Source organism: Ceratotherium simum, chromosome X (genome assembly GCF_057802395.1).
Source record: "Ceratotherium simum simum isolate JZ-2026a chromosome X, ASM5780239v1, whole genome shotgun sequence".
In the NCBI taxonomy this organism is placed as follows: Eukaryota; Metazoa; Chordata; class Mammalia; order Perissodactyla; family Rhinocerotidae; genus Ceratotherium; species Ceratotherium simum.
In genome coordinates, this window is record NC_141940.1 from 32,557,388 (window position 1) to 32,579,899 (window position 22,512).

General features: G+C 34.5%; 1 protein-coding gene across 1 annotated transcript; it reads left to right on the forward strand.

Moving 5' to 3' along the window:
- The first annotated feature begins 19,848 nt into the window (after nt 1-19,848).
- On the forward strand, nt 19,849-20,887 carry CT83 (cancer/testis antigen 83). The gene is made up of 2 exons (XM_087426417.1): nt 19,849-19,926; nt 20,681-20,887. The coding sequence occupies exons 1-2, from the start codon at nt 19,849-19,851 to the stop codon at nt 20,885-20,887; spliced, it is 285 nt and encodes a 94-aa protein (XP_087282543.1).
- The last annotated feature ends 1,625 nt before the right edge of the window (nt 20,888-22,512 follow it).

Sequence of the window (22,512 nt, forward strand, 5' to 3'; positions counted from 1 at the left end):
TAAATTATATTTGATGATATTATTTTCTTTTTAATATTGTCCATATTTTATTTCCTTAGTGCTTTATGTTAGATTTTTGTTTTCATTTTGAGTGATCAGTCTTTAAATTTTTTTGTGCTATAGTTGGCAAGATTTTATATTAGGGTTATGTTAGCTTCAAAAAATGCATTAGAGTGCCTTCCCTCTTTTCCCATAATCTGATTTTTTAAATTACTGGCTAATTACATATTCCAATAAATCTGGAAAAAACCCATAAATAAGTAGTCTGGGAATTTGAATATAGCTTCCCAATAGAAGATAAGCTGCAAGGAGGATTTTTGTCTGTTTTGTTCACTACGGTATCCCTACTGTCTAGAACAGTGCCTGGCACAGAGTAGGTAGTACTCAGTAAATATTTGTTGAATGAATGTAAAGTAATGAATAGTTTCCCCAGACCTTTTGTAGAGTTGTTTGGAAAGTTTCTTTTTTTCTGATTTATCCCATGTTTTGCTCTATAAAGCTTTTTTAGGGTATCACACATGCACACACACACACATCTAAAAAAAACTAGTTTATTTTATACAACTCTAGTATAGATGTTACTAGAAAAACCATGTATTGTACTTAAATTTTCCACGAATATTAAGAACAATTATTAAAGTTTTCCAGTATTTTTCATTATTACAAGTTATAAAAAGGCTTGAAATTATATTTTAAGAAAATTTTCAAGTTGGCATTTTAAAGTTTCAGTGATAGACATAACTGCTAAAGTCTCAGTGTGAGATGGACATGTAGCTCATTCTATTAGTAAAAAAGCTAGAAGTAATTTCTCTTCCAAGTCCATTAATACTTTCCGGACCATGTTATAGATCTAAAGGTTTCTCAAAATAAGCTTTAAATGTCACTTAAAGTAAAACATTGCCACTGAAAATAAAATACCAGATTTAAGCATCATCACTCAGATTATATAATTTTTTTATTTTGACTATATTACAACATTAGAGGTGAAATGGGGGTAGAGGAGCAAAACATGTTTCAGGTTAAGGTTGATCATAGTATATATAGTCTTTATCCCTTTTAAAACAAAGAAAAAAAATACGGTCTAGTAGTTTTAACTCAAATATGATTAATTTTAAAGAGCATGTCCTCAGTAAAATACTATGGTAATTTATATGTAGTGACTTCTGCATTGTGGTGTCATAGATCAATGATCTGTGGTATATTTCGCAAATGTAACATACTACTCATTTATTTGACCCTGGATAATATGGTGCAATTCCAAGTGAAAGGAAGCTATAGCTTAAAAGTACAGCACAACCAAAACATGAAATAAACCTACAATGCCCCCTGTTGATGAAATGTGTGACTAGAGAATGTGTGATCAGAAAGACAAAAATTCAACATACGTTTCTTAGTTAATTTTTGTTTGTTTAAATTAGTTTCTCTAAAATATGTCCTAACTATTTAAGTTCATAAAAATTAATATTATTCTGTTTTTATAGCAGTCAGCTCAAAATTATGTAATTTTAAAGGAAAAAATGGCAAAATATAAATGGTTAATGCAGTAGTTCCGGACACATGGCCTTAAATAGGTATGATCTAGTCTGACCTTGTCTAGGAAAATAGCAGTAGTGAGGGAAGAACCATTTTTAGACAAATTCAATTAAGGCCAGGTGGAAGAGGTAGATGGGTGGTATTCTGAACAAGCCAGACTGCTGTCCTCCCCTTCATTTTCCCTAATCTTCAAATATGAACCAAATCCTCACAAATGATGGAGTTCGTTTGTGGCGTATAGGCACAAGGATGGGCTGGTATCCTGAGACAAAATCTAAATCCCTTCCTCTAGAAGGTTTTACAGCGATTGAGAGACATTCTTCACTAACTCTTTTTCCTCTCCTTTTTTTTTTTTTTTAAAGATTTTATTTATTTATTTATTTTTCCCCCACAAAGCCCCAGTAGATAGTTGTATGTCATAGCTGCACATCCTTCTAGTTGCTGTATGTGGGACACGGCCTCAGCATGGCTGGAGAAGCGGTGCGTCGGTGGGCGCCCGGGGTTCCGAACCCGGGCCGCCAGCAGCGGAGCGCGCGCACTTAACCACTAAGCCACGGGGCCGGCCCTTTCCTCTCCTTCTTAGTAGCATAACCATAAATTTTGGTTGAGCACATGGGTACCCAGAATTAATACTGTATTTCTCAGCCTCCTCTGCAGCTAGGTTTGGCCATGTATCTACATTCTGGCCAGTAAAATGAAAGTGGTAGTATATATGACTTTTGGGAAATGTCCTTAAAAGAGAGGAGGCACATCCTTCTTCAGCTTTTCCACCACCCTGGTAACTGAGAGCAGCCTGGAAACGGGTCAACATCTTGGACCGTGAGGTGAAAGATGTATGTTGAAGATTACAAAGCAACAGAGTATAACAAACTTGCATTCCCAATACATTTATGATCTCCCCTATTCATGCTGGACTGCCTGTCTCCTAATCAACTTTTGTTTTGTTTTGTTTAAGTAATTTTTGTTTTGGATCTCAGCTACAGCTGAATCTAAGCCTAAATGAAACAGAAGGAATATTAGGGTAAAAATTTTCAAAGAGACTATGACTTGTGTGCTATCAAACACCATATGAGTAGGCAATAAAACAACCACCCAAGCTTCCTATCTATTTCATGTACCTGTAGAACCGAAAAGTACAAAAGAGGAAAACAATGACACTATCAAGCATTAAGACGTTGTAAGTTACTTGCATTTACACAACCCTTACTGCATTAATCAAATACACTTGAATTGAATTTTTATTGAGTGTGTTAAAGATATGTTCTATAAACATTAGGGTAAATTTTATTATTACAGAATGAAAAATTTGGTAGACCTTTCCCATTGTAATACTTTCTGGATACCAATTACTTCTGTGGTTATGTTGACTGGTTTGTTAAGGAGAGTTTTCTTGATGATTCAGGTTGAAGATAGGGTGTCCTTTTATGTGCAAATGATTATTTTCAGGACACTAAGGTTTTCACTCTACACTTATACTTTTTTCCTTCAAAATCAAATGGAAATGGGTCCACATCTTCCAGACACCAGCAGCTATTGCACTTTAAGCTTAAGATGTATGACATGGTTACAGATGTGGTTAAATATGATAGCATATCCAAGAGAAATTCCTGATCAATGGCAGAATCTCCAACTAAAAAAGGGCAAACACTTCAGCCACACAAAAATATCTTAATGTCATTTGATATTCCTTCTGTCAGTTTTACAACTAGAGAGATGATGAGTTATCTGTCTATGGACCTGATGGAAAACACACTGAAAGATTTAATACGTATGTAAAATACTGCCAAGATATCTCCATTTATTCACCTTTTCAACACAGGAACAGAAAATTAATACCATAGAATATCTAACTTGTGATTCTTCTCTATTCGAGGATAAACATATGGAGGCAGTATGATGCGAGGACCCAGAATCAGGAAATCAAGTTCCTAGTTAACTAATTCTGAGACCTTAAGCAAAGCAATTTAAATTACACCAATTTCCTCCACTGTAAAATGGAAATTATACCTGTCCCACCTACCACAGAGGGTTGTTGGGAAGATTGAATGAAATCATGTAAATAAAGATGCTTTGAAAACCATGGAAATGATAAACAAATGTAAGGGCATTAACCTGCTATCCAGATTACTAAAGATAGCAAACTGTTACCATAAATAAATTTACCACGTAACAAAATACATTTATCTAACTCCTATCACCATAAAAAGCACTGTCAATAATCTAACTATAAAGTGAAAATCACATATATTCAAACACCAGCCTTGGAAACATTCACCAAGTTGTCCACAAATATTTGATAATGCTATCCAAATGACTGAGGAATCTGTATTGTAAATTCAGTATCGCATGATGTATATTTCAAGTCTTGGGAAAAACTGTGGAGTGGTGATAAAATTTATACTTGATGTCCTCAGCATCTTTTTTTTTCTTGACTCTATCCTACTCCCTACCCTCACATCCTCCATTAAATCTGTTTTCTCATTTTACCCCATCCTACGGGCAAAACCCATCAGATAACTAATGTAATCCAGGTATTAAAAAAAAAACTATTGGAAAATTGGTGTTATATACACCTTAGTATAAATTAGAATCTCAGGAGTAAGAAGTATTTTAAGTCTTATCTCTAAAACGTGGAGTAAACAAAAGCTTTTATAACCTCCCAGGAATTTCAGTTCAGCAGTAGGAGGAGGCAATCTTTTCCTGTGTAAGAATGAAGTGGCAAGGGACACACACAAGGCCTCTAAAACTACGTTCTGTAAGCATATGAGATAAGCCTGATTCTGATGGGAAATCAAAGTGAAAATAAACTTTTTCCATAATCCCCCAACAATAAGATAGTCCTTTGTAATTGCTGTCTGAACTATGTAGGTTAACAAAATAAAGAGAGCCTCTAAGACTGTACCAGTTTAGCTTGTTAATGGCAATTCAATAAGAAGCAGCTATTGGGATTTGTTTCCCATCTTTCCTTTCTTCTGGACGATTTGAGTGCTCTCTTTCATTCTCTCTCTCTCTCTCTCTCTCCCCCACACACACACACACACATAACTGTAAACTCTCACCTCTCGAACATCCTTCTAAGCCACTATTATTTGACTTGTTCCCTCCTACTGCTTTTAATCTTTCCTCCTGCTCCAAGAGGCAGTTATCCTATTACGGAAATTGTATATGTATACTGGATCTCTATCAATGCCAACAACTTGCCTGTGTCTAATGCCTACCATCACAGTCTATAATATCAAACATATCCTCTCTGAGATATCTTTAAAATTAATATTTCAAAAATTTCAATAATCTTTCAAATTTCATAAGATTCAACAAATCAATAATATTTCACATTCACAAACTTGCTAATAGTCACAGTACTTAAACAATAACCAAAAGGATGAGATCTTCATTGACTACACTGAGTTATAAAGGAGTAGGTACTTGTGAAAACATATGTTCTACACAGTATCTTTAAGTTGAACTCATATTGTTAGAGACCCAGAGAAGAAATAGTCATTAGAAGAGGGAAAGACCTGGAAAGCACATTTCCTTTCTGTTTGTTATACGAGGGAATACCTTCTCTGTACATGTAAACAAGAAAAGGTACTACCAGGCAAATGCAAACTTTTCTTTGCATCCACAGTTGTTCACAAAGATAACACATTTGTCAGAAACATCCTTTCATAGCACAAACCAACATTTTTTGGAAAAAAGAGTGGATTTTTTTTTTTAATTTTTTATTTATTGCAGTAACATTGGTTTATAACATTGTATAAATTTCAGGTGTACTTTATTTTATGCTAATACCATAAATAAAATCCTTAAGAGAGGAAGGAAGTAGTAAAGAAATATAAAAAAAAATGGTCATTAAATTAAATAAATTTGCAGCAGAGACAATTGAAACAGTATTTTATAATTCAATAAACGCGTTCCTGCCAAGGACCAAGATGTACAAATTTTGAAATACTTACAGCTAATATTTTGAAAACATATCAATAAGCAACAATGATTGTTAGGAACTTAACTTTTTTCCAAAAATAAGAAACATTTTTAAAGGTGATTTAAATATATGCCAGAAGTACAGATTCAATACTTCAATAATAAAAAGTAACCTGTTTCCTGTGTACAGAATAAGTTGGTCTTTGAACAGAAAGAAAACTCAAATTCTGATTTTATTTTCTGTACACAATTCATGTAATAATTTCCAATAAAGAATTAATAAGACACCTTTATTTTTAACCTTAACATAGCTTTATATTTATGTGTTTGGACACATATAAATGTACAATTATGTGATAATGTGAAGCTTTCCATCTTATTTTTAAAATATAATTAACTTTATAAGCATATTAAATAAAACAATGTATATGTTATGTTGAATTTATCATCTTAATAAAAGTGTAATCATTCCTCCAATAAACAAAAATATAAATTATATTCATTATCTTATATATGTTCATTTGGCTCTAAAACTATCGTACCTAGTCTAAACTCAACCACTTATCTTTACCAGAAACAACCAAACAATTAAAATGTGTTTCCTTACAGAGAAAACTAGAAGCCAGGAAATCACGAACTGTCTAGCTTATTTTCTCCACCACCACACATTTCATACTATTTATAAAATTTTAAAGTAACAATAAACATGTATATTAATACTATCCAAAGGCTTTATTCATCCTATTAATTTATAGTTATTATATAAATAAGGAACAAAGGTAAATGAAAACTATGTGTAGTTACCAATGCTTTGAACAAGTTTCTTGCTTAGAAATTGTCCAAGAATATTCACTAATTAACTCAATTTAATGACATAGTTAACTAAGGATGTGGAACTTACAATTTAAGCAAACACAGTAAGTCTTTATGATTTGTAACATTATAAAAATTCACAAGACTAAACTCTTTAAAATATATCAATTATTGCAGATTTATTTAGTTCAACAAAACTTTATATTTTAGTAATTTAAAACTATTTGTGGAAACAATAATGACAATTTACTTGACCTATAAAACAAAGTAGGAAATTTAAATATTTTAAACTTTTATAAATTAAACTCAGGTCTTGTGCTAACTAGAATATTGTATCTTTATTATTTTCACAGAGAGAAGACAAAAAATTGTTATTATACTAAAATTAAATCACTCTGATCTGTCCCAAGTATCATCTATTTATTTGGAATATTACATGAACTATTTTCTAATACAATTCATAAAACTCATTACTCTTGAAATCATCCCCAAAACTCTGAGTCTCTCATTTTTCTGCTTAGTTTGTTACCTACTAACTTAGGCCATTGCTTGAAGTCACAGTTAAATTTTTTCATCTGAGTTACAGTTTTAGTGATAAAAAAACTTTGAGAGCCAACATATTTAATACCACAAAGCACATATAGTTAAATTTCTTTTTTATTTAGAAGTTCTTGACTGTTTATCTGGAATAAACAAATTCCTAGAGTTTTCACATAATGACAAAATAATTTTTGATCAATTAAACATTAACATTTCCCAAAAGAGACAAAGAGGAAGAAAAAAAAGGGAGAAGAGAGCAAAAGCCAACCCCAGATATGTGTAAAATTATCACAATAAAAAGCTAACTATATTTCCTCTGCAATTTTGGGAGATGGTATAGAGCCAGAAAACCTCATTTTGACACATACATACCAAAAGGGACTATAGCTGGTTTAAACAGTAAGTCAGATGAGTGACAGTTCTAAGGCCATATCTTAGAAAGATACTTATTATTCCCTGAAGTGTGGAAACAAAGGAGGAAGTTTTCAAGTTACAAATGACAAATGGAAAAGAAAAGACAAGAAAAGAAAAATTGGCATCTAATTAACAGGAGGTAACAAAATTGAAAGTTAATCATATGTGTGACATCCATTCCATTATTTATTCATTTATTTTAGTTTCTTACAGATTGGAAGATGCTATACTTTCAATTATTTCTACCAGTTGTTATATTTTAAAAATCAATGGCTAGTCATTGATGTCAACAAGATGGTAGACCAGGAAATGCCAGACCCCATGGAAATATCAAATAAACAACTACAGATTGACTAAAAACATTATAAGAGTTTTATAAACCAGTCAAAGATCTACAACAACCCAGTGATCACCCAATAAAGAAAAAGCCACATTAAAAGCAGTAGGGGCGCCGGACCCATGGCTTATCGATTAAGTGCGTGTGCTCCGCTACTGGCAGCCCAGGTTCGGATCCCGGGCATGCACCAATGCACTGCTTGTCAGACCATGCTGAGGCAGCGTCCCACATACAGCAACCAGAAGGATGTGCAACTATGACATACAACTAGGTAGTGGGGCTTTGGGGAGAAAAAGGGAAAAAAAGGAGGAGGATTGGCAATAGATGTTAGCTCAGGGCTGGTCTTCCTCAGCAAATAAAAAAGAGAGGAGGATTGGCATGGATGTTAGCTCAGGGCTGATCTTCCTCACACACACACACAAAAAAACAGTAGGAAATTTTGTGGCCTTTTCACTCATCCTTGCCTCACCTCCTCCCTGGTGGGGCCACAGTTGGAAAGTAGCAGCCCAATTCCAGGTTTGATCCATTGGGAAGAAGCATCAGAGTGAAATTGCGTACAAGGATTTGATCTGCCCATGGGCTGCTTGAGTGCCTGGTTTCTGTCTTGCATGACTCACAGCTCAGTTTAGGAACAGCAGAAAACTTTGGATCTCAATCTGGAAGTCATGGAAGGCAATGGAGAGTGTCATGGCATGCAAAAACTGCAAGGGGATTGCAGACCTGTGGATGCCTGGGGCCAAGAGATTACAAGTAGAGGAATACAGTAGAATTTCTATGGCCCCAAGAAGAAGCTAGGGTAAGACTTTTTGGGAAATTAAGACATTTAAAAGCAACTGTGGAGATAAAAATGAAAAAATAAAAAAAGCACAACCACAGACCCAAAGAGGACACATGCCCAGAAAAGACCTGAGAAGACCTCAAGCTTTCACCCTGGGCTGATCCCAAGGCTCAGGGGCCCTCTAATTAGCAAAGATCTTCCGTGTCAGTCTGCAAAGACAGGGAAAGGTGGTTGTTTTTTCAAATGCCCAATTTTCAATAAAGTATTAAAAAGCATAGAAAGAAACAAGGATACGTGGCCCATTCAAAGGAACAAAATAAATCTCCAGTAATCATTCCTGAAGGAACACATGCATCAAACGCACTGGACAAAGACTTTAAAAGAACTGTCTTAAATATGCTCAAAGAGTTAAAGGGAAACATGGACAAAGAACTAAAGGAATTAAGGAAAATGATATACGAACAAAATGAGAATATCAACAAAGAGATAGAAATAATAAGAATCAAAGAAATTCTAGATCTGAAAAATACAATAACTGAATTGAAAAATTCACTAAAGGTGTTCAAAAGAAGACTCAAACAAGGATGAGAAAGAATTAGTAAAGTTGAAGACATTGGAAATTATAGAATCTGAGCAGTAATAAGAAAAAAGACTGAAGAAAAGTAAACAGGGCCTAAAGGACTTGTGGGACACCATCAAGTGGACCAATATATGTATTATGCAAGTCCCAAAAGAAGAGAGAGAGAAAGAGGGAGAAAGATTGTGTGAAGAAATAATGACAGAGGGGCTGGCCCCGTGGCTTAGCGGTTAAGTGCGCGCGCTCTGCTACCGGTGGCCCGGGTTCGGATCCCGGGCGCACACTGATGCACCGCTTGTCCGGTCATGCTGAGGTGGTGTCCCACATACAGCAACTAGCAGGATGTGCAACTACGACATACAACTATCTACTTGGGCTTTGGGGAGAAAAAGGGGGAAAAAAAGGAGGAGGATTGGCAATAGATGTTAGCTCAGGGCCAGTCTTCCTCAGCAAAAAGAGGAGGATTGGCATGGATGTTAGCTCAGCACTGATCTTCCTCACAAAACAAACAAACAAACAAACAACAAAAAAGAAAGAATGACAGAAAACTTCTCAAATTTAAGGTAATACATGAATATACAAATCTAAGAAGCTCAATGACTCCACTTAGGCTAAACTCTAAAAGACCTACAGCAAGACACATTATAAGCAAACTGTTGAAAGCCATAGACAAAGAAGGAATAATAATAACATTAAGAGAAAAGTTACTCATGATGTACAAAGAATCCCCAATAAGATTATGGGTGGATTTCCCAGCATAAACCTTGCAGGCCAGTAGGCAGTGGGATAATATATTTAAAGTGCTGAAAGAAATAAACCATCAACTGAGAATTCTATATCCAGCAAATATGTAAGTCAATAATAAATGAGAAATTAAGACATTTCCAGACAAACACATCTGAAGGAGTTCATTACCAATAGACCTTCAAAAAAGGAAATGCTAAAGGGAATCCTTCAAGTTGGTAGTAACTCAAAGTAGGAGACAGTAACTCAAAGCAGGAGACAGTAACTCAAAGCCATAGAAAAATATAAAGATTTCTGGTAAAAGTAAATACACGGGCAAATGTAAAAAATATGATATTGTAGTAATTTTGGTTTGTAACTTCACTTGCTAGTTTCTATAGAATTTAAATGACAAAACCATAAAAAATTATAAATCTATGTAATTGGGTACACAATATGTAAAGATGTAATTTATGACATCGATAAAATGAGGGAGAGCAGAGTTGTAAAGGAATAGAGTTTATGCATGCAATTGAACTTAATTTAGTATCAACTTAAGGTAGAGGATCAGAACTTCAGGATGTATATGTAATCCCCTTGGTAATCACAAAATATCTATAGAATATACACAAAAGGAAATAAAAAATAATCAAAATGTATCACTGTGAAAAATCAACTGAAGACAAAGGAAGTCATTAATGGAGAAAATGAGATACAAAAAAGCTATAAGAAGTGCAGAAAACAACAAGTGAAGTGGCAAAAGTAAGTGCTTCCCTACCAATAATTACTTCAAATGTAAGTGGATTAAACACCCCAATCAAAAGACATAGATTGGCAGAATGCATTAAAAAACAGAATCCAAGTATATGTTGTCTAAAAAAGAGTAATTTTAGATAGAAGGACACACAGAGGTTGGCAGTAAAAGGATGTAATAAGATATTCCATGCAAATAATAATCAAAAGGGATCAGCATTGGCTATATTAATATCAGATAAAAGAGATTTTAAGTCAAAAATTGTTAGAAGAGACAAAGAAGGACATTACATAAAGATAAAGGGTCAATACACCAAGAAGATATATACAGCAAACACTAGAGTTCCTAAATATATGAAGCAATCATTGACGGAATTAAAAGTGGAAAGAGATAGCTCTGCAAATAGTAGGAGACTTCAATAACTCCCTTTCAAAAATCGAACAACCAGACAGGAAATCAATAAGGAAATAGAGAACTTGAACAACACTGTAGACTAATTGGACCTAACAGACACATACAGAACACTCTGCTCAACCACAGCTGAATGCACATTGTCCTCAAGTGCACATGAAATATTCTCCAGGATAGACAATACGTTAGGCCACAAAACAAGTCTTAATAAATATAAAAAGACTGAATCATACAAAGTATCTTTTCCAATCACAATGGATAAAACTAGAAATCAACAGCAGAAGGAAAAATTGGTGCATACACAAACATGTGGCAATGAAACAACATACTCTTAAACAGCCAACCAATGGGTCAAAGATTTAAAAATCTTTGGATTTTTCACAAAAGAAATTAGAAAATATCATGAGGCAAATAAAAATGAAACTACCACCTACCAAAATTTATGGGATGCAGCAAAATCAGGGCTGAGTGGGAAATTTATAGGTTTAAATGCTTTCTTTATCTAAAAAAAAAAAAAAAAAAAAGAAGGAAGATCTGAAATCAACAACCTAACTTTATACCTTAAGGAGCTAGAAAAAGAACAAATTAAACCCAATGTTAGCTAGAGAAAGACAGAAATAACAAATATTAGGACAGAAATAAAGGAAATAGAGAATACCAAAACAAAGGAAAAAACCAAGAGCTGGTAATTCAAAGAGGTCAACAAAATTGACAAATATTTAGCTAGAACTGACTAAGAAAAATGAGATAAGATACAAATAACAAATACCAGAAAGGAAATAGTGGATGTTACTCCTGATTTTACAGAAAAAAAGGATTATAAGAAGGTACTATGAACAACTGTACACCAATAAATTGGATAACCTAGATGAAACAGAAAAGTTTCTAGAAACACTCAACCTACAAAGACTGAATCATGAATAAATATAAAATATGAATATAACTATAACTAGCAAGGAGGTTGACTCAGTATTCAAAAACCTCCCAACAAAGAAATGTCCAGGACCAAATGGCGACGCTGGTTAATTCTACCAAATATTTAAAGAAGAATTAACATCAATCCTTCTCAAACTCTTTCAAAATTTGAAGAGGATGAAAGACTTCCTAATGTCTTCTATGAAGCCAGCATGACCCTGATACTAAAGCCAGACAAAGGGACTATAAAAAAAGAAAACTACTTTGTGAATATTGATGCAAAAATCTTTGACAAAATGCTAGCAAACTGAAACTTTTTGAGACCTCTGGTGTCCAGTCTATCATGTAAGAAGCTTGGAAGTTGCCACTCCATCCTTGCAACAAGTAAAGGCTGAACAAACTTAAAAATCAACAACTCGTCTTAAATCCATAAGAGAAGTGAGGTTACAGGGCAAACATTGCCCCCCAAATTAGAGAGACTGAAAGGAGAATATAAAGAATCACAACTTACCAGAGCAGAAACCAACGAATAGCCACATCAGAGGGAAACAGAGCTGGGGTAAGGAAACCTGAACTGTAATTGACAAATTGCTGGAGGCTCAGTGTAGACAAGCCTGAGAGATAAAAACTTCAGGGAGACCCAGGCATTGGCAGCCCCCCAACTTTTGAGAGTTTTACCATCTAGAGCTCTACAGGGTTATCATAGTGAATATTGGAGAAAAAATCTTCTTATGCTTCTGGCAAGGGAATGAGAAAAGGAATCAACATGAAATATGCCAGGGAATTCTGTTATTGTTAACAAGGTCTGCCCACAGTAGAAATTACTTAGCTGGAGCCTAACCTGCTGGGTTTTATCAGAGGCTAAATGACATGGGGGAATGGAAATACCCAATTCTAGCTGGCTCTAGCCTTCCATGTGGAAAAAGTAAATACTCAACTCCAGCCCCACTTAGCCTTCCACATGAGAGAAGGGAAATACTGAACTCCAGCCCACTCTAGGCATTCTGTCCCACCTAAGGTGGGAGCAGTACTAAGAAGCATGTGTAAAGTTCACAATCTATAGGTACAGGCTCACTAAAACACTGAAACCTAAACATAGGACTATAAAATACCCCCCCTCCCCCACACTTGACCACCACATTACTAAAGGCCTATTTTCAGCAGTTCCTTTTACCAAGTACATCACATCTGGCTATCAAAAAAAGCTTACTGGACATGCTAAAAGGGAAAAACAGTTTGAAGAGACAAAGCAAGCATCAAAACCAGACTCAGATATGACAAGGATGCTGGAATTATCAGACTGGGAATTTAAACAATATGCTAAGGGCTCTAACGTAAAAAGTAGACAGTATGCAAAAACAGAGGGGCAGTGTAAGCAGAGAGATGGAAATTCTAAGAAAAAAAAAGAAGTACTAGAAATCAAAAGCACTATAATAGAAATGAAGAATGCCTTTGATGGGTTTATGAGTAGACTGGTCATGGCTGAGGAAAGAATCTCTGAACTTGAGGATATGTCAATATAAATCCCCAAAACTGAAATGCAAAGAGAAAAAGACTGAAAAGAAACCAGAATAGAATATCCAATGACTGTGGGACAACTACAAGAGGTGTAACACATGCATAGCAGGAATACTAGAAGAAGAAAAAGAGAAAGGGACCAAAGAAATATTTGAAGCAATAAGGACTGAGAATTTCCCTCAAATTAATGTCAGACACAAAACCACAGATCCAGGAAGCTCAGAGAACAATAAGCATGATAAATACCAGAAAAAAATACATGTAGGAATATCATTTTCAAACTATAGAAAATCAAAGATAAAGAAAAATCCTGAAAAAAACCCAAGGAAAAAAACACCTTATCTATAGAGGAGCAAAGATAAGAATTACATCTGACTCCCCTTCAGAACACATGCAAGCAAAAAGAGAGTGAAGTGAAATATTCAAAGTGTTGAGAGAGAAAAACATAAAAAAACCAACAAGAATTCTGTATGCTGTGAAATTACTCTTCAAAAGTGAAGGAGAGATAAAGACGTTCTCAGACAAACAGAAATTGAGGGAATTTGCTGCTAATAGGCCTGCCATGAAAGAAATGTTAAAAGAAATTCTTCAGAGAAAGGAAAATATATAGGTCAGAAACTCAGATCTATTTACAGAAAAGAAAAGCATTAGAGAGGGAATAAATGACACAAATAAAAACTTTTATTTTTCTTAGTCTTAACTGATCTAACAGACAATAATATGTTCAAAATACTAATAGCAGCAATTTATTCCATTATGCACTCTTGTGTGTGTGTCTGTGTGTATATATATACATACATATACACACATATATATATGCTTCTGTATAAGTAAAATGTATATATATATGTGAAATGTAAGTATATATGTATGCTTCTGTATAAGTGAAATGAATGATAGCAATGATACAAGGGATGGAAGGGAGGAATTATGATTATTTTGTTATTATAAGGTGCCAGCACTACATGTGAAGTATTATAGTGTTATTTGAAAATGCACTTGAATTAGTCAAAAATGAATATTGAAAACTCTAGGGCAACCACTAAAAGAAGTAAAAGAAGAAGTACAACTGATATATTAAGAAAGGAGAGGAAAAGAAATCATATAAAATGTTCAATAAAAGCCACAAAAGGAAGAAAAAGAGTGGAAGACAAAAATAGGAATAAAAACAAGGGCAACAAATAGAAAACAGTAACAAATATAGTAGATATTAATCCAACTATATCAGTTATCACTTTAAATGTCAATGGTCTAAATGTATCAATTAAAAGACAAATTCTCAGGGTGGATCAATAAACAAGATGTGTATACAACAAGACCATATGTTGTCTACAAGAAACCACTTTAAATATGAAGACACACACTTAAGACTACGTGAAAACACAGATTAAAAGTAAATGGATGGAGAAAGATATACCATCCTAACACTAATCAAAAGAAAGTGGGATAGCTATATTAATTTTAGACTGAGTAGACTTCAGAGCCAGGAAAATTATCAGGGATAAAGAGGGACATTACTTAATGATAAAAGGGTGAATTCTCCAAAAAGACTTAACAATCCTTAACGGGTATGTACATAATAACAAAGCATAAAAATACATGAGGCAAAAACTGATAGAAGTGCAAGGAGAAATAGATAAATCCACTATCATAGTTGGATACTTCAACACTCCTCTCAGAATGGACAGATCTGACAGGCAGAAAATCAGTAAGGACATAGTTGAACTCAACAACACCATCCATCAATTAAATATAATGGACATCTATAGACTACTTCCTCCAACAACAGCAGAATACACATTCTTCTCAAGCTAACATGGAACATTCACCAAGATGGATCACATTCTGGGCCATAAAACACACTTTAACCCATTTAAAAGAATAGAAATCATACAATGTCTGCTCTCAGACCACAATGGAATTAAACTAGACATCAATAACAGAAAGATAACTAGAAAATCCCAAAATACATGGAGATTAAAGAGCACGCTTCTAAATAAAACATGGGTCAAAGAAGAAATCTCGAGAGAAAGGAAAAAATATTTTGAATTAAATGACAATGAAAACAGCTTATCAAAATGTGTGAGATGCAGCAAAAATAATGTTTAGAGGAAATTTATAGCATTGAATGCGTATATTAGAAAAGAAGAAAGGTCTAAAATCAATAATGTAAGCTTCCACCTTAGGAAACTAAAAAAGAAGTACAAATTAAGTACAAAGTAAGCAAAGGAAAAGAGATAAAAATTAGAGCAGAAATCAATGAAATTGAAAACAGGAAACAAATTTTAAAAATCAACAAAATCAAAGCTGGTTCTTTGAAAAGATCAATAACATTGATAAGCCTCTATCCAGGTTAACCAAGAAAAAGAGAGTTAGGACACAAATTACTAATGTCAAAAATGTAGATAAAGAGGAAACATCATTACAGATCTCATGGACATTAAAAGGATAATCAAGAAACACTATGGACAACTCTATGCCCACAAATTTGATAGCCTGGACAAAATGGACCAATTCCTTGAAAGACATAATCTACAAAAACTCACACAAGAAGAGACAATCTGAATAGGTCTATAATCTACTAAAGAAATTGAATCAGTAATTGATAAGCTTCCAAAACAGAAAGCACCAGGCCATGATGAGTTCACTGGTGAATTCTACTAAATATTAAAGTAAGAAATTATCCCAATTCTCTACAATCTCTTAGAAGCAGAGGAAATATTTCCTAACTTATTTTATGAGGTCAGCATTACCCTGATACCAAAATCAGACAAAGACATTACAAGAACATCTCTCATGAATGTAGATACACAAATCCCCAGAAAAATTTTAGCAAATCAAATACAACAATATATAAAAAGGATTATACACCACACCACAACCAAGTGTGATTTATCCCAAGTATGAAAGGTTGGTTCAGCATTAATATATTGATAAAGAATATCTACAAAATACTTCAGCTAACATCATACTTAATGATGAGATACTAGCAGCTTTCCCATGAAGATCAGGAACAAGGTAAGGATGTCCACTCTCACCACTGCTTTTTGACAGCATACTGGAAGTTCTAGTTAATGCAATAAGAGAAAAAAGTAAATAAAATTTATACTGATTGGGAAGGAAGAAACAAAACTATTTTGTAGAAAATTTGAAAAAATTGACCCAAAAAACCCTTTTGGAACTAAGAAATGATTATAGCAAGGTTGCAGGATACAAAGTTTTTATGCAAAAGTCAATCACCTTTCTATATACCAACAACAATCAAGTGGAATTTTAAATAAAAGCACAATACCATTTACGTTAAAATCCCCCAAAGTGAAATATTTAGGTATAAATCTAGCAAAATACGTACACAATCTATATGAGGTAAATTATAAAACTCTGATGAAAGAAATCAAAGAAAAACTAAATAAATGTAGAGATATTCCATGTTCATGGATAGAAAGACTCAGTATAGTCAAGATGTCTATTCTTATCAGCTTGACCTATAGATTTAATGCAATCTCAATCAAAATCCCAGCAAATTATTTTGTTGATGTCGACAAACTGACTCTTAAGTTCATACAGAGAGGCAAAATACCTAAAAGAGCCAATACAATATTGAAAGAGATGAACAAAGTTGGAGAACTGACAGTACCCAACTTTAAGACTTACTCTAAAGCTACAGTAATCAAGACAGTGTGGTACTGGCAAAAGAATAGACAAATAGATCAATGGAACAGAATAGAGAGCTCATAATTAGACCCACATAAATATAGGCAATAAATCTTTGACAAAGGAACAAAGGCAATTCAACGGAGAAAATGGTGCTAGAAACGGCTGGACATCCATATGCAAAAAAAATGAATCTAGATACAGACCTTCCACACTTCATAAAAATTAAATCAAAATGGATCACAGACTTAAAATAAAATTCAAATCTATAAAACTCCTAGATGATAACATAGGAGAAAATCTAGATGACCCTGGGTTTGGCGATGATTTTTTAGATATAACACCAAAAGCCCTACTCATGAAAGAATGAATTGATAAGCTGGACCTCCTTAAAATTAAAAAATTTCTGCTCTGTGAAAGACATTGTCAAGAAAATAAAAAGACAAGCCACAGGCTGGGGGGAAGTATTTGCAGAAGACATATCCGATAAAGGATTGTTATCTAAAATGTACAAAGAACCCATGTTCACAGCAGCATTATTCGCAATAACCAAAAGGTGGAAGCAACACAGTGTCCATCAATGGATGAGTCGGTAAACAAAATGTGATCTATACATACAATGGAATATTATTTAGCCTTTAAAAGGAAAGAAATTCTTATACGTGCCACAACATGGATGAACCTTGAAGACGTTCTGCTAAGTGAAATAAGCCAGTCACAACATGACAAATATTGTGTAACTCCACTTATATAAGGTACTTAGTGTTGTCAAATTTGTAGAATGGTGGTTTCCAGGGGCTGGGTGGAGGAGAAAATAGGAAGTTAGTGTTGAATGAAATTTTAAGATGGGGAAGATGAAAAAGTTTTGGAGATGGATGGTGGTGATGGTTGCATAACAATATGAATATACCTACTGCCACAGAAGTGTACAGTTAAAATTGGTTAAAATGTTAAATTCTATGTTTTGTATATTTTACCACAATAAAAAATAAATGAAAAAAAATCAATGGTTAGCAACAGTACTCTGACATGGTTGATGAGGATGTGCTTGATGAGAATATTTTCCAAGATCTTTGAAGTGTTCCTTTGGATACCAGTAGGATCAAAATTCAAAATTCTATTGTTAAAGACAATTTTACTGGGCTTCACTCAGTTTTATTTGATGAAACAGGAAATTCACAGATGTCAAGATAACCACAATAAAATACCAAAGGAAGTGTTATTACCAAGCTATTAAATATTGAAATCTTTCAATGCTCTGTTCTAACTTGTATTTCTGTTTGCACACCCTACACTGACATGAGGGGATTTCTTCCATGTCTAGAGCTTCAATTATTTATATGCAGATGCCTCACAAATTTATGTCTTCAATTGTCTCCCTGAGGTCAATTATTTCATGTCCCAAAGTCAGCTCAAACTCAACATATCCACCACCAAATTCATGATCTGCAACTCCATACTTGGTTATTTCCCATCCACCCAACTGAGTAAGCCATAAAGCCAGGAGCTTCACTCTCCTTTACATCCCACGTCCTATTATAATCTCCTGTGCCACCATGTACTTCTTGCTATCACGTATCTCATTAGCACTTGTACAATCATTTCTGTGGGTATTTGATCAATGTCTGTCTCCCACACTAACGTGCACATTTCAGGTGAGCAGAGACTTTATTTTTTCTCATAATCATATTCCCAGAATACACCACAGATCCCATCCTTTACATGGGTGTTTAATAAATACTTGTTGAATAAACAAATCTTTAAGCTTTGAACTCATAATTGGGAAATAAGTTTGATATGAAAGATTTATAAATGTCATTCCTCTCCTTCCTATCTCTATGAAGATAAGAGTTATTCCCCAAGCAGATTCAGTGAGATGCAGTTTTGACACTCATCTTGAGATTACCCCGGCTATTGTTTTTAGTTCAGCGTCATCTTGTACATTTACCTAAATTCGTTGAACATTTCTAAATTGTCTAGTACAATGACTCCTGTGTTTGTTAGCTTTCATTAATACTATCCCAACTATAGTGTTCAATTCCTTGGTTGGAAAATATTAAGTACTTGATGCTCACAAGTCAGCTAGTGGAGGCAGAGATCCCCGGGATGGGGATGAAGGTGAGAGAATGGGGGAGTTGATCTCAGGACTCAAACTCGGTGGATTGAAGTCCCTGCTTTTGCTGCTAGTTTCAAAGGAGTTTACTCAACACCTGAATCTGTTTCTGCATTTCAAAAAGTAGACACAGTATTAAAAATACCTATAGCACAAAATTATTGTGAGAATTATATGGGAAAATGTCCCTGGAATTACTTTTTAAACTGTACAGTGACGCAAATGTACATAATTATCCCAATGCAAATAGGGTCGGAGTGAATCCTAAAATAGGAATGTGAGCATGGAGGAGGCTTCTGGCCAAGTCGTGAGATTTGTGGGTAACTACTTTTCACAGTGCATTTCTGTCTTGTTTTTGAACTTGTTTTTGAAATGAATAATGGAGTGGTTGCAGCAAATATAAACATATCTTTTTAAAAACAAAAAAAGGAGGGAGGAGCACTTTTAAATACTTGTATTTAACCAGTCAATTTAGAGTCTATACTTCTACCGTATTCTAGCTTCCTGGAAATCCCAAACTCCCCCATTGTCTCTCAGTCTCCTCTCTAACTACCTGACACAGTAACCACGTGGGCGGTGACTTAAGTGCCTCCAGGTTTCCTGCAGGCCTGTTTTACGTCATCAGATTGTGACGTAGCGCCCCCACGTGCGTGATCAATTGTGAGGTCACGCGCCCTCTCCAGTATATAAAGGTGGATGCTGAAGCGCTTCCCAGTTGGACCGGGCAGTGCGGGACGCTTAGGGGCTTGGCCCGCGGCTTCCCAGGTCCCGGCAGCTAGCGGCCCTGTGCTTCCCAAGTGCCAGCTGGGTGCCTCAGTGCCCGAGAAGAAGCCAAGGAGGGGCCATGAGCAGCATCCTGTTGCTCCTAGTGAGCGGCGTTTTGTTCGCCTTTATGATTGTCTGCTGGAAAAATCAGCTTCGGGTAAAGTGTGTAAGAGAAATTGGAATTAGACGAAGCTAGATGAATACATGGATTGGAGCGTGTGTGTCTGCAGAAAGACAGTAAAATAATAAAATAAGAGTAAGGGGAGGTTCTCTTTTTCTCTTGAAAGAGCCTCAGATGTTGACTCTACCTCCACACTTCCTTCATATTGACCAGTGATTCCACGGCTGTGGTCTGTTGTAAAAAGCCCCAAGTCACTAAGTGAATATGGTCAGTTTTTCACCCAATTGAAAAGTACAGCTGAAAGTGCCCATTTCCCACCACTATTTTAAAAGTCTGTACCTTCTCTGTTCTCTGGCTTCTACTGCCCGCTCTGTTTCTGTTTGCCTCTTTCTCCCCTGTGTTTTCCTTTTAAGCCACCTTTGTGAGAGTTTTTGGGCATTCACAAATAATTCAGGTCAAAATGTGGGTTTCCTGGTGATATTTAAAATTGCAAGTAATGTGCTTTTAGATAAGGGCCAGACTGCATCCAGATATAGACTTACTAGACTGCCTAAGAACTGTAAGCCAAGGATATGACATTTTGGCATTAAAAGGCTACTTTCATAGATTTTTTTCTGTGTTTGGGAAGAGCATGTTTCCAAATCACTGTAGTCATTCAACATTTAATCTCTAATTCTTAGGGGAGGACAGTCAGTTCATTTTGGTAACCAAGACTAAGCATGTTATTTGGTAGTCTTTGGAAATTGCTAAACTCAATAAACTACATATGTATAATTTCCTTCCCTTACAGAGAAACACTCGTGAAATGTCATCAAATTCGACTTCTCTTGCACTAGTAAGACCATACTCTTCTACTGGGTCAACCAAGAGGATGATGGAATACAAACTGGCTAAATTGGAATGTTTGCTAGTTACTAAGGGTTCAAATGGTGTATTAGTTAACCCGAAATCTACTGACAGGCTTACAGAATGTAATGACCCTAGAAGCAATCATTAAAGACATTTTGAGTGGATTCATTTGATTATACATGTTTATACCAAATGAATTATTGTTTAAAAGAGGAGGGAATGCCAAGTCAGATACAAAATCCAAAATATCAATTTATTTACTCATTTAAGGAATTGATTACATGTAATATATATTTTACTGGGGAAGGAATAAAAGTACAATAGAGAAAGAAAAACAGTTCAAAAGTTTTTTTTAAAAAAATAAGCTACAGTAAAAATAATATAGTTGAGATACAGTGTTTTAATTTCACTCCTGTGAAAAACAGTTTTCTCTAATGGTTGACAATACAATACTGCAAATGTCTCCAAGTTTGTATTAAAGTAAATGGGATTTAATGAGACTTTTTCCATTATGCAGAATTCTCTTTCTTACCATTGTTGAATCTGTGTAATAATAATGAGTTATCATTGAGCACCCTAAAATATACCAGGCACTCTGTTAAGATCTATGCTTTAAAAACACTTGTGAAGATAGTCACCCAAACTCTTAACTACTCTTTGTAGTCAGCTCTTGAAGGAGATTTCCTCCCATCACCCCACCACCACCAATTAGATATTATTATATATTAGAAATGTGCCTAAATCTTTCCTGAGTTGCAAGAGTCACCTATAGAAAATTCCATGCATTTTTCTATTTGGTGAAAAATCCACACCTCAAATAGCACCAAAATATAATGGTAGAATGCGTTTAATGTAATATGGATTAAAATTAATAAAAAGTATTTCTAAGCTCTAAGCAGCCATCTATTTCAAATAATATTTTATAAAATCCATTATAACTGAGGAATCAACAATCTGTTGAAGCTCACTAACAGCATTTGACCTACCCTCAAAGAAAACTCTCAAAATATCTAACACGATTTAATCTTCTATATATGTACATAACCGACTGAGATTGTTCAATTACAGGCCTACCTATTGATCTACTTTCATGTCCCCTCCCCCCAAAATAAATTACCAGTATAAATTAAAGAAATACCTTAATCTCTTACTTCTTTAATCTTCAATCAAAAGGAAGAGGAAAAGGAATTTAAAATGTATAAGAAATTAAGGCTTAAAATGACTCCTTTTATTCCTCACTTGCCAAGAACTAAAAGCCAGCGGTAGTGTATGTCGTTCTTAATTTTTTTTGTCACAGATCCCTTTGATATTCTGATGAAAACTATGGACTCTCTCCTTAGAAAAATACGTGTACACATACACATAGAAAAATATTACTTATAAGCCCAGGTTAAGAACCTTAAGAATAGCTGAAAAGTTTCTTACATATACAGGCAATGTTTATCTTCCTAGGCTGTGACGTTTAAACGAATTGTCCATAATATATAATCAATGTATAAAACTATTAGTGATATGTTTTCATTATCTTTTTTAAGGAAAATTGGGACATAGGATCTTCTAATTTGGCTACCCTTATTCTTGACAAGTTTGACAAGTTTATCTCCTATAAGTATGTAAATGTTATCACCTGTAGATAGTAACTTATTCAAATAAGACAAAATCATCTTACATTTCCTTAGTATTTTGTTCTATGTGAAATTAAACCTAGATTTCAGAGGGTATAATGAACTACTCTTAATTTTGTGAAACATAGTATAATTATATGGGTCATAT